The 17,525-nt window shown below is 31.8% G+C and overlaps 5 protein-coding genes across 5 annotated transcripts, besides 3 other annotated features; all 5 read right to left on the bottom strand.

Moving 5' to 3' along the window:
- Nucleotides 1-6,131: part of a mobile genetic element that runs on past the window's edge.
- Nucleotides 11-400, bottom strand: TVAGG3_0819620 (protein of unknown function, DUF4108 family; the record flags this gene model as incomplete). Its single annotated transcript, XM_001303083.1, has 1 exon — nucleotides 11-400. The coding sequence occupies one exon, from the start codon at nucleotides 398-400 to the stop codon at nucleotides 11-13; it is 390 nt and encodes a 129-aa protein (XP_001303084.1).
- Nucleotides 467-1,702, bottom strand: TVAGG3_0819610 (uncharacterized protein; the record flags this gene model as incomplete). Its single annotated transcript, XM_051247972.1, has 1 exon — nucleotides 467-1,702. One exon carries the CDS (start codon nucleotides 1,700-1,702, stop codon nucleotides 467-469), a length of 1,236 nt encoding a protein of 411 aa, XP_051083447.1.
- Nucleotides 1,733-2,530, bottom strand: TVAGG3_0819600 (uncharacterized protein; the record flags this gene model as incomplete). The annotated part of the gene is made up of 1 exon (XM_051247971.1): nucleotides 1,733-2,530. The coding sequence occupies one exon, from the start codon at nucleotides 2,528-2,530 to the stop codon at nucleotides 1,733-1,735; it is 798 nt and encodes a 265-aa protein (XP_051083446.1).
- Nucleotides 2,535-3,068, bottom strand: TVAGG3_0819590 (protein of unknown function, DUF4106 family; the record flags this gene model as incomplete). The annotated part of the gene is made up of 1 exon (XM_051247970.1): nucleotides 2,535-3,068. One exon carries the CDS (start codon nucleotides 3,066-3,068, stop codon nucleotides 2,535-2,537), a length of 534 nt encoding a protein of 177 aa, XP_051083445.1.
- On the bottom strand, nucleotides 3,445-5,052 carry TVAGG3_0819580 (protein of unknown function, DUF4106 family; the record flags this gene model as incomplete). Its single annotated transcript, XM_051247969.1, has 1 exon — nucleotides 3,445-5,052. One exon carries the CDS (start codon nucleotides 5,050-5,052, stop codon nucleotides 3,445-3,447), a length of 1,608 nt encoding a protein of 535 aa, XP_051083444.1.
- A 7,184-nt stretch (nucleotides 6,132-13,315) lies between the features above and the next one.
- Nucleotides 13,316-14,245: a mobile genetic element.
- A 1-nt stretch (nucleotide 14,246) lies between these two features.
- Nucleotides 14,247-17,525: part of a mobile genetic element that runs on past the window's edge.

Here is a 17,525-nt window from a genome sequence, read left to right as displayed (position 1 = left end):
AATTTTATTTTTAGAACATTTCTGGGTCAATGTCAATGTTCTCTTCCTCTTTAGGAGTAAACACTGGCTTAGACTCTAAAATCTTTTTACCCAACTTACCTTGAACTTCAACTATCTTAGACTCATAATATTCATAGTCGTCTGCTTTCTTTGGTTCATAAGGTATAACAAGTTTGTATGCTTTACCTTCTTCGAGTTTTGAGAACTTTCTGTCAAAATTTTCTTTGACTGTTAACAAACCTTCTATGTCTAAGTCTTCAAAAGTTGCACCACTTTTTCTAACAACAGCAAACTTAACTGGTGCAATGTTCCAAATTTTGTCAAATGTAGACTTTTCAAAATTGTAGAAGTAAACATTCAAATATGCGAATGGAGCTAACTTATCTTTGACTTCTGTCATATACTTATTTACTGAGATGAATTTTGCCATCTTTTTCTATCGGATAAAAAATATTTTTTTTAAAATTTACTCAGAAAAAATTTTCTTTGTATATACACCATTCTGTACGTCTAAAAGACTTTTGACATTTGCCAAGAATGTTCGTTTAGAAGCTGCCATATAACCATATTCTTGACAATATTGTTTATACGAATCGTACAATGACCTTTCATCTAATGACACAAAGTCAGTTTCATCTATGAACAGTTCATATACACTCTTGTTTGCTTCTAACAATGTTTGTCTCTCTTCGGTATGTGGAATTTGTCTTGGATTGAACTTAGAAATATCTAATGTCATGAAATATGAGAACAAGTGGTTGTAAAAGTCAGATGTCAAAGTTTCTGCTAAGTCGTCAAAATATTCTGTATCTTGCATATGAGAATCTGACGTTCTGACAACTACATATCTTCTGTCAGAACTTTCTAACTTCATCGGAACAACATTGTTTGAAACCATAATGAAGTTTGCAACATTTTCACAAACTCTTTGGTCTTTATACTTTCTTTCAACAACTCCAACTTTGTCTGTTATAAGACTCTTCAAAGCATCTGAGTTCAAAACTTTTGTTGTATCTATACTTTGAAGTTCATTGCAAACTATAAGTTTCATATTCTCTATTGAGGAGTTAAACTTGCCACAGATGTTTTCTAAGTTTGTCATATTCGGATTCGAATAGCCCTCTAACAGTTTGCACAAAATATCTGTAAAGAATGTGTTCTTACCTGTTCCTTGTTTTCCAATTATAATGAGAGCAGTTTCATTTTTAGCACTTGGATGTTGTAAGATGTTTGCAAACCAACATAAGATATACTCATAAACCTTTTCGTTTCCATTGCATATAATTTCTTTGACATGGTCTAACCAAGCTTCTATAACATTTTCTTTCCATTCTACTTGTTCGTATTTATATCCAGTGAAGATAGAATAGAAGTTTGGAGAAGGTGTATAGAACTTTATACCTCGAACTGAAAAATCTTCTAACTTTGACAATAAGATATCCCAAGCATCTAACATCTTCATTCCAACTTGTACGACTTTTATTTTCTTAAGTTTCTGTCTACATTCTTGTTCAGACACTATTGTTGCTCTTGGTTTGTTAAAGACAACATCCCATTCTTTCATGACATAACATTCTGGGGCAGAGTCAACATAAATGACTAAACGTTTCAAATTCTCGACTGCTTTGTTATAATCTCTAAATGGACACATATTTCTGAATGCTTGGAAGTCATAAAAATCTGAAACATCTATTCTGTACATTTTTATAAAAATAAAAAAATAATATTTTTTTTATTCTTGACTTTGTTGTTCCATTTGTTGCATTTGTTGTTCTTGAGCTATTTGTTGTTGAAGTTGTTCTTGTAATACAATACTTTCACCAGTTGCATCTTCCAATTCGAAACTTTCTGCCGTCATTGACAAATACATAGGACATAAAAGTTTTACAGGAACAAAGTTTGCGTCAACTAATGTCAACGTTATACTTGCCAAAGTGTTTGAGTTCACTAAGGTTGAAAATTCTGCATTCGAATGAACAATAGGCAAACCAGCAGAGAAAGTATTGTTTATACGCATAAGTATCTTTTGGTCATAATAGTTTCTGTCGACATTCGAATAACACTTTGAACCTAAGTTTGAAACAATATATAAGATTGGTGTGCTTAATGTCAATGGAATAGACATTCCTTGTATGACACCTTTTCCTGTTATGGGAAACTGTTGGTAGTAAAAACCAGAAATAAGTTTTGTATTATAGCTCATATCGTTTATAGTAAACTCAGTCGGACATCCAAACATAATGAAACCTGCTCTAGTTGCAGCACATGTTACACCCGTACTTAAAGTATTAAATAAGTCAACAAAACCTGTTGGTGGTATATCTGAGTAAGTATCTTCAAAGGAGTATTTTTTACCATTCACAACAATAAAGTCTTCTGGTGTCAAAAGAGCAAAACAGGCTTTAGTCGTCATTGTGTTTAAGGTTAGTTTACAATATCGTCCTTGAGGACTTTGTAAGTTTGTTGTTATAGAATTATATGACTCAGGGTTTTTAGTCGTAATAGTATAAACCATTATGTCTTCTGCCATTTACTTAGCAAATAAATTTTAATGAAATGTTGTGGTCGTCAAATATTTTTATAACGTCTGGGAAACTATATTTTAAGTTCAACGTTTCACCTCCTTTCATAACGTATATCTTGTCAATGGCATTATATGAAACACCACAGCAACTAATGTCGGGTTCTATTTCTTTGATGTTTATATCGTCTGCCTCTGTCAAAAGTTTCAATAGTTCTTTCAAAACTTCATGAGGTGCAATGACATATGAGTTCACTTTTACAGGGTTGTGTTCGACCAAGTTTAACATTATACTTAAAGCTTGACAAATCTTCTCCTGAGTTTGAAGTTTGTCTTTCAGTTGTTGGTAGTCATTTCGAATATCTGCAACAGAACTTAAGTCTCTGCTAACTTCAGGATATGTTGGTTCTTTTACAGGAACAATTGTTATACCATCTTCGTCTTCGTATGGTTTCCCCAATTCAACATCTCTGTCTTTGACATTGACAACAACACTTTGACTGTTTGTTTGAGTTGGTGAATTTAACTTCACATCTGCCACCGCCATTAAACCTTTTGAAACACTTACGCTTCTATTTTTCGGAAATGACATTTTACTTAGAATAAAAAGATGGACGTATTCGGATATCTTATTGAATTGAAGCAGAACAAAGTTTATACTCACAAACAATACAAATACATTGACAGAATAGTTCTTTACACAAACAATGGAAAATGTTATAGAATAGCAGTCTTTGCTGAACCTAAATATTTTCATAAAGCAAAGAAAGTTGGTATAACTGAAATGGTGAAAGTTCTTGAAGCAGACAAAAATATAACTTCAAAACTGACCGATATTACTAAAGGAAAGTTTATAATACAATATTATGTCAAAACTGGCGTACTGTCAATATTTGACGGAGAAAAGTCAGTTCAAGAACAACTTACTGACCTGCTGCCAAAATCTGCTCGATGGAAGCTGTCGTTATGCCAATCTGAGGAGCCCCAGCAGGTTTCATCGAACGAATCTTCAAAAGAGCATCTTCCGTGAAAAGTGCTATTGGTTTTGTAAACTTCTTTGTTTTCAATTCATCTGGACCGTCTCTGTCACCAGTATATTGTATTTGTACAGTACCAACAGTTGAAATACCACCCATAAAGTCTTCTGAGTCAGCAAATGGAATGCCAAGCCAAAAGTTTGAACGGTCTCCATTTGTATATTGAGTTTTTTGACCTCCTGTATGAGTCCATACTTTCACATATGGCATAATAGAACTTTGCATTTCAGGGTTAATGGTTGTTGTGAAGTTGTTGTTAAAGTTCATAGCATCTAATGTCAAGTTGTATGACCTCATATCCTCAACTGTAGAATATTCTTCTCTTGGATAATATTTGCCATCTATGTTTATATGATATTTAATACCGGGGTTGTAGAAACAAGAATAGTCATTTATAGTTCGTCTGAACAGTACAAACATAGTATCTGCATGTTTCATTGCAGTTGTTAAAGCAATATCTGTTCTTGCACCTGGGTCAGCACTTTGGTTTCCAACTTCACCTGCAAAGTCTTTGACAGATATTTGGTGTATAGGGAACATAAGTGGAACTGCAATATATTTGGCAGCTAAAGCATTTGAAATATCTGGGTCCAACATATAAACGGCAAGTCTGCTTTCTATTCTCTTGCATTCAAACTGTTCGCATGTGAACTTAACTGGGTCCCAAGCATCTCCAGCAGCATTGAAATAATAGTTTACTTCAGTGTTGAGGTTTGAGAAACCAAAGTCTAAGTCAACTTTGTCTTTGCAAAATTCGGCGAATGACGTTTTATTTGTTCCCTTTACGTCTGTAAGAGTGAATGGGTCTTGTGTTGGTGCAATGACTAAGTTATTTTTGCTTGGAGTAAGTTCGATAGAAATTTTTCCTGCCCAGTTTGGCAAGTATCTTAAAAACCTGAAGATGAGGAAAGATGACAAAGAAACTCTAAGTTTCAGTTTTACTTTGGTTACTGCTGCTGCAGTTTGTCCAGAAAGGTCAACATAAACTCCTGGAACGTTAGGGTCAAGTCTTCTTATTTTCTCAATAGTCGCATACTGGTCTGTTTGTTCTCTAGCTTGTGGTTGTACTGAGTTTCTCAAAGCGAACCATTCATAGTTTGCCCATGTTACTGTTTGAACTAAGTCAGAGTTAGAATATATCTTATATCCCATGAAAACTTCTGGAGCATATTGGTATCCGACATAGAAAATTCCATTGCAACCTTTCTTGTCAGACAACTTGGCAGAAGGTTTTATTTCAATGTCTTGTTCCACGTATAAGAATGAGTTGTCAATAGAAATAATATGAAACCTGTCGCAAGCAATATCTACTGTTGTTGAAGAACCTTCTCCAAACTCACCTACGTTTCCATAAGAAACAGCAGTTGTATATTCGTAAGTTCCAGGAACTATTTCTGACCTTCTAATGGCATTGTCGCATTCGTTATACCATTCGGAAACATTTCCGTTCATGGCATCCAAAACTGTTGGCGTTATATTCTGAGCGGCGTACATTTCATATGGGTAAAAATATAGAATAGTTGGATTTATGTGTCATAATAGAACCCACTCGGACCAAGCTTTACTTTCTTCCTGACTGAGTTTTTAACTCTTCTTTTTCCTTCATTGCCACTACTTTCACTAGATGAAGTTACTTCTTCACTACTTTCACTTTGTTCTACTCTTCTCTTCTTCTTTGGTGTCGCTTTTGGTAACTTGCCCTCTGCTTCAAGTTGTTGCATCTTTGCCTCATGTTCACCTAGTATGTTGTAAATTTCCCATGTCCTTTTTGCCTTTGGGCTCTGGTCGCCCATCTTAGGTAACCTATATCCTAGAAAGATTTTGTCATAGTTTGTATTTGAGTCTTCGCGTATTGTTTGCATGACTCTTTCCTGAGTTTCCGATTCAAGCTCTTCAAACAGAGCTTGTCCATATGGAATAAGCTCGTTTCCAAATATATGTTTTTGTAGCCATTCTGGTTTTCTTTCCATGTAACCAATAATATCTTTTGTGAATGGGAAAGCTTTTACCCAATGTTTCAGTCTTGCGTCATTTATTTCTGTAGTTGGTTTTATTTTGTCATGGAACATGTTTTTCAATACTAACATTTCATTTGGTACTGTCCATTTGAGTTTTCTTAAATATTCATCCATTCTCGGTTCATTGTCTGCAAAGTAAGTTTTTATGACATTTTGCAAACTTTCGTTTGCAAGGTCATGTACAATAGGTTCTCTTCCTTCTCTCTCCCTAACTTTCTTTCTAAACTCTTCACCAAATATACCATCTCTATGGTTCTGTGTAGTTCTTTGAGATAAATGTTCTAGAACGTCAGGTGTTATATTTCCATCAGCCATGTTCATTTCATACCGGTCCAAAATATCTGCATGTTTCATATCTTTCAATGGCATTAAAGCCGCGCTGAAAATACCAGCTATATCTGGTTCACCATTCACTTCCATTGCGTCTACAACTTCTTGGAATTGAGGTTGTAAGTTTATGAACCACCTATCCGGATTAGCTTTATGAACCCATCTCATTGTAGTTCCATAGTCTGCAGAAACAAAAGTAGGTTTGTTTCCATATTGGTTAGGTTCTGAATGAACTTTAAACAATGTTTCATTTCTATATGTTTTGTTGAAATTTAACCTTTTATTTTCACCGAGTTCAGCCAAAGATTGAACGTTATATGGTCGTAAGTAAAAAGGATTATTGTATTTGCGTACATTATCTTTCAGTACTTCCATTCTATGCTGAATATTTTCATCTGATGTTGGAGTCTTTTGTATGTCGGCGAACATTTTTCGATATTCTTCTACTATGTCAGCCGAATTTTTCTTAGACTCTTGGAAAGATTCCATATTCTCCGCATACACTTGTTGAGGGTCAAGATTTTTCGGCTGTTCCAAATCTTCATCTAGTTCTGTGAAGTTAGTTTCCAAAGGAGGGACTTGTTCGTTTCCTTCAGGCTCTTCTAGCTGTTGTTGCTGAACTATTTCTTCCATGTCTGGTTGTATCTGAACTTCTTCCTGTGGAGTTTCTTGTACCTCATCTGCTGGCATTTCATATATTCCGAGACCGTTTTTAAAAAGTTCCCTATCTAAGTCATCCGGACTCATAAACCTTTCTTCTTTCGTTCCGTCTCTATTTTTTACGCGTTTCATGAAGAGAGTTGAATTATCATTTAGCTCTGACACCAAATATCTCGGAGTAAATTCATTCATGTCATTTGGATGATATGCTATTAAATCATATCCCTTAGCGAGCTTGTATTTTCCAGGTTTGAGATTATATCCCATTTGGTGCTGAACCATAAAGCTAAATAGGTTCGGGTCAGTATTTCCTTCCTTGAACTTTCTAATAGCTTCTTTATATCTGTCACTAAAGTCAAGAGTATCTGGGTAACCATAATCTTCCTTAAGCATTTTTAAGAATTCTTGGTTTCCTTTTTCTCTACTTCTTTTATGTCCTTGCTCTGTTTGTGGTTGTTGTTGTGCAGGGTTTTGAACTGTTGGTTGCTGTGCAGGGTTTTGAACTGTTGGTTGCTGTGTTGGTTGTGGTTGCTGTGTTGGTTGTTGTTGTGGTGCTGGATTTTGAACTGTTGGTTGCTGTGCAGGGTTTTGAACTGTTGGTTGCTGTGCTGGATTTTGAACTGTTGGTTTTGGTTGTTGTTGTGGTGCTGGATTTTGAACTGTTGGTTGTTGTGTTGGTTTTGGTGCATGCCTGTGTCTGTGTCCATGTGACGATGTAAATGTTTTAGGTAGTCCTGGTGCAGGTGCTTCTCTTGGAGGGTTTGGTGGTATATAAGTTCCACCAGCTGGCACATATGTTCCATCTGCAGCATAATGTCCTACCTGACTTTTCGTTCTTAAGAAAGCATTTACTAGGTCTGTTTTGGTCTGTTGTAACTCTTTTTCTTGACTTTCCACAACAGCTGCTCTAACGGCGTCATAGGCACTTTGAACTGCCTGTCTCGTTGCTGCATCTGTTATTTTCGTCATATTTTGTGCTACTTCTCTTAACTCTTTGTCGAAACCTTCAGACTTCAGTTTCTTTCCAGATGAGAAGTCGTTCACTAGTTTCACCTTACTATGAAGAGCTTCGAAGGCATTCTTAAAGTCAGCATTCATTAAAGCTTCATTTGAACTGTCTTCATCCGCTTGTATTTTTGTCCTTATTGACCCTATAAGTTGGGCTGCTTTAGCGTTGGCTTGGGCATCTAACCAGTCATTATTAGCTTTTATATATTCTGCGCTTTTCATTGCCTTTTGCATGGCTGCGTCGTTATTTTTACTTTCTTGTGCTAAGTTTTCATACTGTACGGTTTGGTTTTGCAACTGTAAAAGTTTTTCTGCCTTTACATTTGCTTCAACTTCTTTTTTATACTCATCGCTATCCATATATGTCTTCAGGGCTTTTTGTTTTATTTCTTCATCTTTCAGTACTTTATATTGAGTAGTATGGTTTTTCAAATTTATAACATCTTGTTCCATTTTTGCTACTTCTGCTGCTTTTTCTGACACTTTTTTCGCATATTCCTCTGTACTTAGTTCTTTCAGTTGTTCTTCTTTCTTCTTTTTCTCTACGTTTAACTCATTGAGTTTCTTTGTGTGTCTGTCATATTCTAGTTTCTTTTCGTTTTCACTTATTTGTTTCTGTATGTCTATGTTTGACTTTTTGACATCTGTTATTTGATTTTTGAGTGAACTCAAATTCATTTGACTTTGAGGGTTATAAGCTGTTCCGTCTGCAGCTCCACCATAGCCTGCCATTTTCGCTAAAAGTGCCGCTCTTAAACCTCCACTCTGTGCACCAATAACTCGGTTTAAAAGCATAGGGTTGCTTGACATTTGTTGCAACATAGTGGGGTCATTCATCATTTGTTGTTGCAACTGTTGTTGTGGTGTCAGTTTTACTATTGGATGTTTCAATGCTCCCTTCCTCTTACGTATATTCTTACGTAGCTTACGTGGCATTTTAAGTGAAGTAAAAAACGGTTTTTGACAGATGTTTATATGACACTTTTTGTTCAGCACAAAAAACTACTCAGTCAAAGTGTTGTCAGTTTTGTAAAATAACCGTCCTATCTCATTCTATAAGGGGGAAAAGGCTTCTCAAAGTATACTTCCTTGGAACGCCTGTAACTTTTCCTGTAGCGACGATAGACCCTTACTTGTCCGGACAAAGTTATACTATTTTGAGTGCTCTACCAAAAAGTCACCGGCTGGTCGGCTGGAGTTCGGTCCTCCTCTTGGGTCTTGGGAAAAACATCTTCAGGGCTAGAGGGCGCAACGCGCCTGGAAGCCCCACTACCTTTTTTTTTTGAACTTTTGTCAAAGCCTATTTATTCATACAATTGAAACATATCAAAAATCTGGCAATAGAAATCGATTATATTCACATAGCACCTGATAGAAATATTTGCAAATGATATTGGTCAATGAATTATTACTATTCCCGACTGATTTTCAGATTATCATTCTTCTACACTCATTGAACTTAGAAATATTGAAATCAAAGAATGCTTGGCCATCTATGTGTGTATATATTTTAACAGCAACGTAATATCCATACACTAATAAGGCTTTCTAAGTTTCTCTTTGTTCAAACTCCTCACTAACTAACAAAAGTTTCTAAGATTATACACTTCTCCAAAATGTAGCACTTGCTACATTTTAAGACAGTATGTTCTCATTTTTTTTACTTCTTTTCAAAAATTGCTTCTTGCAAAAGCATTTTTGCAGACTTGAAGGAGGTTTTTTCAAATTATGGTTTTCTGTGACCACAAACAACTATTGGATGCAGTGTATTCTCAGGTTGAAGAAAAACGTCTATATAAAATTCAAACAAACTCTTCCCAGCTACTTAAACAAACTTGGAAATGAATCATTCGTTATATGTTCAAGAATAACAAACAATACTATACCACAATCATTCAAAGTTCAAGCACTGTTTGCTATTCTATGACACAAAGCAAATCTTAGTTTCATCTATCCATCAAATGAAATCACATTTTTCAAAGTCTCACTCAGATATTGCTTTGAATGAATCAAATGATTTTGATTTTACTTGAAAAAATTCAACTACAAGCTGTTTAAATGCATTATTTTTAGTACTGATTTTAATTCTTTAAAAATCAAGTATTGTAATGAAATTGAGAGAAAATCACACTAAAATTTAAAACAATTTTGAACTAAATAGATCTTCAATAAGACTTGCTCTGAGGAAAGATTTAAGCATCTTTTTATTTTAAAAATTTTGTGTGATGAATTTTGTGTGCAGAGTCGCATTTTTAAAATTTTTTTCCACTATTCATTTTTTTCATTATTCTTTTATATGGAAACTGAACTAGTTCAAAATTATGAATATATAGCATCTCATATTATGGAATACACAGCCGAAAATAATATATTTGATACATTCGCAGTTGAAGATATAGTAAAAATCATGAAATTAACAAATTTAAATACACAAGACTTCACCACCCTAATGAAACAGTTTGCATCTTCAATTAATGCAGACAAAATATATAGATACACTCGATATGCTAATGTTATGATTAATAGCATTGATGAATCCATCTCAATTCTCGAATCTACGAAAAAATATACAAAAATCGAATTTGTTGATGGTATTATTAAAATTTTATATCTAACAAATAAAGAACTCAAAAGATATGCTAATTTGGTTCGTGAAATCATGAAAGAAAATAATAAATTAAAGAAAGAAAACAGTGAATTGAAGAAAACAAATGATGGATTGAAGAAAGAAAACGATGAATTGAAGGAAGAAAACGACAGATTAAAGAAAGAAAACGATGCTCTAAAGAACGGCTGTGGAGTTTTAAAGGAAGAAAATGAGAAATCAAATATAGAAATCAACAATTTGAAGAAAACTAATCATGATTTAAAGGAAGAAAATGATAGATTTAAGAAAGAAATCAATGATCTAAAGAAGGAATGCCATACTTTGAAGATTGAAAGCAATAATTTGAAGAACGAAAGAACTAGAATGCTGAAAGAAATCAATGACCTTAAGAAAGAAACCAATGATTTAATCAAAGAGAACAACGGCTTCAAAACAGAAATTATTGAATTGAAGAAACAACAAAGAGAGGTGGAAGAAAACTATGACAGAATTATACAAGAAAACATTAACTTAAAGAAGGAGAACGAATCTTTGAAGAAACAAATTCAAAGACTTTTAGTGGAAATTGATGAAAAAGGTCTTTTGATTGTTAAAATAACAGAGGAACGTGATAAATTAAAGGAATCAATCAAAGGAAAGGATACACGTATTTCTCAGCTTACAGATGAAAACAAAGAATTAAAGAGATTATTAAGTGATAATCGTTCCAGATTTGATGAAATGATGGAAGAAAATAATAAACTAAAGAGAGAAATCAGAGAAAATGGCCTTAATTTTGCAAAGATGATGGAAGAAAATGAAAGACTAAAGAAGGAAATTGATAATTTAATGAAAGAAAGAATTGAAAAAGATAATTATAATGATCAAATCCCATTAAATAACATGCCAATTGAAACAACAGTAAATGTAATGAATCTTCCTAAAAATGAAGAAAATTCAAAACCAAAAGAAACAAATTCCTCTAAAAAGGATGAGAATTCCAAGCCAAAAGAAATTGGTTCTCCTAAAACTAATAAGAATTCCAAACAAAAAGAAACAAACTCTCCTAAAAAGGAAGAAAACACTAAACCAAAAGAAACAAACTCTCCTAACAAGGAAGAGAATTCCAAGCCAAAAGAAATAAGTTCTCCTAACAAGGAAGAGAATGCTAAACCAAATGAGATAAGTTCTCCTAACAAGGAAGAAAATACCAAACCAAATGAAATTGTAGAAAATGAAAATGACTCTCCTAAACCAGAAAAAGTTAACGAAATTGATCCAGAAATTGCAAGAATTATTGAAGAAAACAATAGATTAAAGAAGGAGATGGAAGAAAGAGAAGCAAACTTTGCAAGAATGCTAGCAGAAATGAAATCAAAAGAAAACAAAGAACGTGAAATGAAAATGGCCATATTGATGGAAGAAAACGAAAGATTAAAGAAAGGTATTCAAGAAAGAGAAATGAATTTCGAAAAAGCTTTAACAGAAATGAGAACAGAAGAAACTTCAGAACAAGACATAAAATATGCCAAATTAATGGAAGAAAATGAGAGATTAAAGAAAGAAATCGAAGAAAGAGATAATAATAAACCTCAAATTCCGGAACCAGTTACAATTGTTGTCAAAGAAAAAGATTCAAACTTCTCAAAGATAATGGAAGAATTAGAGAAATTAAAGAAAGAACTCAGAGATAAAGATGAAAGTATTGCTCAAATTAAAGAAGAAAACAGTAAACTAAAGAATGAAATCAAAGAAAAAGAAACCGATAATACCAAAAATTTGACCGAACAAAATTCAAACGATGGTTTAATAAAACTCGATGAAAAAATTAATGTTGAAGATTTCGATTCGACATACAAACTACTTGAAGAATTTTGTGAACAAGGAGATATAGAAATGATGGACAAAGTATGGCAAGAATGGCTGAATAAAAAGAAAGGCAACAAAGATTCATTCCTTCTTCATGAAGCATGCGCAAGAGGAAATGTTAAACTTGCTAAGTATTTAGTTGAAAAAGGCTGTAACATTGAAATTCCAAATCAAAATGGATTGACACCACTTATATTGGCATCCGAAAATGGTCATTTGGAAGTTGTTAAATATCTTGTTTCTCTTGGAGCAAACAAAGAAGCAAGAGGATATTACGGATATACAGCTCTAATTATTGCATCTTCGAATGACCATATCGAAATAATTAAATTCCTTGTCTCTGTTGGTGCCAATAAAGAAGCAAAGAGTAATCACGGAGCAACTCCTCTCATGAAAGCATCATCCAATGGACATATTAATGGTGTTAGATTCCTTGTTGAAGTAGGCGCAAACAAAGAAGCAAGAGATAATGATGATTGGACTCCAATTATCCATGCCGCATTTAATGGCCGAGCTGAAGTTGTGAAATATCTTATTCAATCTAGTGCTAATATTACAGCAAAGAATAAAGAAGGATTTACACCACTCATTTATTCAACATGGAATGATAATCTTGAACTTGTTAAAGGTCTAATTGATGCTGGCGCTCAAAAAGAAGAAAAGAATAATAATGGATCAACACCTCTTATTTGGGCATCATATTATGGGCATCTCAATGTTGTTAAGTATTTGATTTCCATTGGAGCAAACAAAGAAGCAAAGGACAATGATGGAGATACTGCTCTCATTTGGGCATCAATTCAAGGTCATCTTGATGTAGTTAAGTATTTAATTTCTATAGGAGCAAATAAAGAGGGAGCAAATAATAAAAACATTACTCCTCTTATTTATGCTGCATCAAAAGGCCATCTTGAACTTGTTAAATATCTAATCTCAATTGGAGCCAATAAAGAAGCAAAGAATTGCGATAAAGATACTCCTCTTAGCTGGGTTGCATTCCACGGTAAACTTGAAGTTGTACAATTTCTTGTTTCCATTGGTGCAAACAAAGAAAACGAGAATATTGATGGAGTCACTCCTCTTCTTCATGCAATTAACGAAAATCACCCTGAAATAGTTAAATATCTTGTTTCAGTGAAAGCAAATGTAGAAGTTAAGAATAATGATGGATACACTCCACTCATTTTGGCATCTAACAAAGGCAATCTTGAAAGTGTTAAATGCCTTATTGCTGCTGGCGCTAATATAGAAGCTAGAGATAATGATAGATGGACTCCATTAATTCGAGATATAAAAATTGCTCACATTTGCTCACATTTTGGCACTTTTTTTGTACGTTTGTCAAAAAATTGTGAGGAAGATCTCACAAAAATAGTCAAAATGTGAGCAAATTTTGAGAAGTGCTCACATTTTGACATACGATTATTTTCATACGTTTTTTTGATGAATTCTAATAAAACTTCATTACCACTTTCAGAACGAAGCGTAACTTTTCAGCACGTAACGCTCTATCATGTGTAGTGACATATTATTCAAAAAAACTCAGATTGCTTATCTTATAATAACAATTTCATTAGAAAAAATGCACGATTTCACGCTAAAACTTTGAAGCAATTCTTAAATTCGGATAAAAAATCGATATGTATTACACTTTAAACTTCAAAAAATGGTTCAAAATTTAGACTTAGTTTATCTTAACAATATAGCAGATTTTAAGCCGAACAAGTAGGAGTAATAGAAATAGCTCTTGAAAATAATTACAATTAGTAATATGTAAGTCAAAGTTCGAGTATTCTAATAAATAAACGTTCCGGATTTTCTTTACTACAAGAATCAATACTTAATATATAGAAGCAACAGTAAAAACTTATTAGAGATTCAAAAAGAAAGTTGACTAAAGAGAATCTTTTTATATAAGTAATTTTATTTTTTTGAAATACGAGATCGAATAAACATGTATTTTATTTTATTACTATAATAATACGTTTTTACATAGTAAGAAAGTTTAGAGACTGAAATGAAATTAAAAATTGAGAAAAAAATAAAGCTTTTCTATAAAAATTCATATTAATATATAGTATAATGATATTACAATTTATTGATAGTTGTGTTAGAAAAAAGGTACATTCACTATTTTTGACAAAATTTTAAATTTTCATGGGGTTGTAAATCTTATAATAACTAGATGAATAAGGAATAAATCCCAGTATGATGTAGTTATTTGTTGTTAATTCGAATGTGTTTAGAGGTAAACTTAGCTTGTGAGATATATATAAATAAAGTGTTAATGCTTTAACCGCTCTTGGTGGAATGACATATAATTTTGTATCCTTATAAATAAATTTAATGTAGTTTTCCATTTTTGTCACTTTTTAAGATCTTACAAAATATAGTTGATTTTTATCACTATTGAAATAAGATAAATAATGTAAGGACTCTAATTTTGTTATAAATATGAATGAAAACAGTAAAATGGATAACTTAAATATATAAAAATAAATATTGGAACAAAGCTATAACAAATTTTCATTCTTATTTATAAATTGATAAACCAAAGTAATACATTTTATTACATTTCGTGTAACATATACTAATATATAGATATTTTTTGAGATAATGTATTTATCTGTAAAAATTGTATGTGATCAAATTTGATTGATAAATTTATTCAGTAATAATAAATTGCATGTACAATATATTATTGTCTTGCCATTTTTTTGCTCATAATAAAAAATCTTTAAAAATGATAACAATAAAAGAGTATTAAGTAAAAATTTATACATCCAAAATATATTTCAGTAACAGCATAATACGCCTATGCTAATTTTTAGTTCTTAAATTAAATAGATGTCCCTAATCCCATAGATATTCACCAAACTTGGCAAATTCTGAACGTGATCTACATATCCCTAGCAAGTAGATCATATTGGTATACGTATCTTGATCAAATAAAAAGAATATTTGTTGAATAATTTCTGTTCAAATTAAAAGTTCTTCAACTTACGGTAAATCTATCTGCCTTAAAAAGTATTACGATATTATGCAAAGTCAATTTTCTCCAAAAAAATATTTGAAGATGATACTTTAAGTATACCAAAAATACAAGAATTTTGAGAGAACTCAATGAATTTTTGTGAAGGTGGAGTTAAATTGAGAAGATTTTTGGTCAGAGAAAAACAAAAATTACTATCTGATAAAATGGTATTAAAATGAAAAAAGTTTAAACAAAGGAAATGAAGAATTTATATTATATTAGAATTTAAAGAGTAAATATAAAAGATTGAAAGAAAGAATAATAATAGGATTCTTGAATGCAACATTTGGAATGATGTTTCCAGTTGTAGATGTGTTAAGCAAAGAGAGATAATGATAGTTTCTTGAGTTTTGAGTTAAGCTTGTTGTAGATGAGAGAGAAATTTTGACGAGACTGAGGAACTTCATTTGGAATGATGTTTCCAGTTGTAGATGTGTTAAGCAAAGAGAGATAATGATAGTTTCTTGAGTTTTTGCAATTAACCATCCTCAATGACTATTGTTTTAATATAATTTTTAAATTTTTTAAAACTGACATTTTAGTTGTATATTTTTTCTAACAAAGGTACATTCACTAGGCGATAACAGTAAAATGGGATGAAAATATGATAAATAGCATCCCTATATAGTGCCAAACAATATTTATACGGGCCAAGAAAATTTGGCTATAGATTTGGCGAGTTATAAAACTTAGAAAATTGAGAGGGATTTTTATTTTTGAATTTTTTTTGGAAAGTTAAAATTGCGATTAAAAATCGATTTCCGGGAGAACTAAGCATCTCATCATATATTTAAATCGATAAAAATATTAAATAATAGTTGAATAGTATAACAACATGAAATTATGGCTGAATCTACAGAAAAAATGAACATATTTGACATTTTTGAAAATTCATACGTTAGATGGTGACAGACTCATAAACTATACTTTAGCTAAGATTGATATATGGTTTCAACAACACATGGTTAAAATTGTAAAAATATTTTAGATTTCAAAAAGGTATATATGGTAATATAATGGAACAAAGTCAACAAATAGCATGTTAAATATGTTATAATTAACTTTTTATTAGATCCAATAGTAGATATCGAATGGTTTCCAGCTTTATGGTTAAATATTTTCTTTTCGAGCTTCTCTTTAACTGTTGTATTAAGGTTGTAAATTTTTGATGCTAGAAACTATGGAATCTTCTTTGCTGCTGCATTTTTCTTGAGAGTTCTTGCAATTTCGAATAGATCTGCGCATTGTATGAAATTGAGGCTTTAAAATATCTTGAAAACAGAATAGGACTGCTTTTCCAAAGGAATGCTTACTTGTAAATCAGAGAGTTTCAAAATTGAGAGCAAGATTATCATCATAACTTTCGATTTTGCTGCGAAAAAGGAAGACAAGTAATTAACAAATCATTTACTGTTGTTCATCAAAAGAAGAAAACTTTGATAACAACTAATGATGATAAAATCAAGCTATCTTTTAATATTTTAAATTGATAAGACATTCAAAATATTTGAATGGTTTAAAATATTTTCTTTTAATTTCTATAAGATATTATCATGATTATATAATAAAATTTAAATTTTTATTCAAAAAGGCAATATTTCAAACTTTTAATTTCAAAAATCTTAATTCTGCAATAAGTGTATTTAATTGTAGCAAATTTAATGATCCTTCGTCATGCTTAGCAATTTGGAACTCATAAATTAATGATTTCTTCAAGTAAAATTCTGCATTATTTCAAAAGTCAATAATTCTCTAGTAACTTTTCTTCAAACCCTAACCATTATATTATATGTATAATGGAGAATAATTGCAAAGAAAGATAGCCGAATTTACTGGGTAGTTCTTGTGATGCGAAATAATTGCAAATTAACACATAGTTTTAACAGCATCAATCTCTTTTTGCTCTCATTTAAATGCATTCGCACACTTTAATTTTGAAATATAAGAGTTTTGGAAATTATCAAATTTATCTGCTCAAATACTATAGATCTTCATAAGTGTTAATAGAATCACCAGCCTTACATATAGTGTTTAATATAATGATGCACATCATACTGGGATTTATTCCTTATTCATCTAGTTATTATAAGATTTACAACCCCATGAAAATTTAAAATTTTGTCAAAAATAGTGAATGTACCTTTTTTCTAACACAACTATCAATAAATTGTAATATCATTATACTATATATTAATATGAATTTTTATAGAAAAGCTTTATTTTTTTCTCAATTTTTAATTTCATTTCTGTCTCTAAACTTTCTTACTATGTAAAAACGTATTATTATAGTAATAAAATAAAATACATGTTTATTCGATCTCGTATTTCAAAAAAATAAAATTACTTATATAAAAAGATTCTCTTTAGTCAACTTTCTTTTTGAATCTCTAATAAGTTTTTACTGTTGCTTCTATATATTAAGTATTGATTCTTGTAGTAAAGAAAATCCGGAACGTTTATT

Source organism: Trichomonas vaginalis, chromosome VI (assembly GCF_026262505.1).
Source record: "Trichomonas vaginalis G3 chromosome VI, whole genome shotgun sequence".
NCBI classification, from domain to species: domain Eukaryota; phylum Parabasalia; order Trichomonadida; family Trichomonadidae; genus Trichomonas; species Trichomonas vaginalis.
This window is presented reverse-complemented; position numbering and strand designations above follow the sequence as displayed.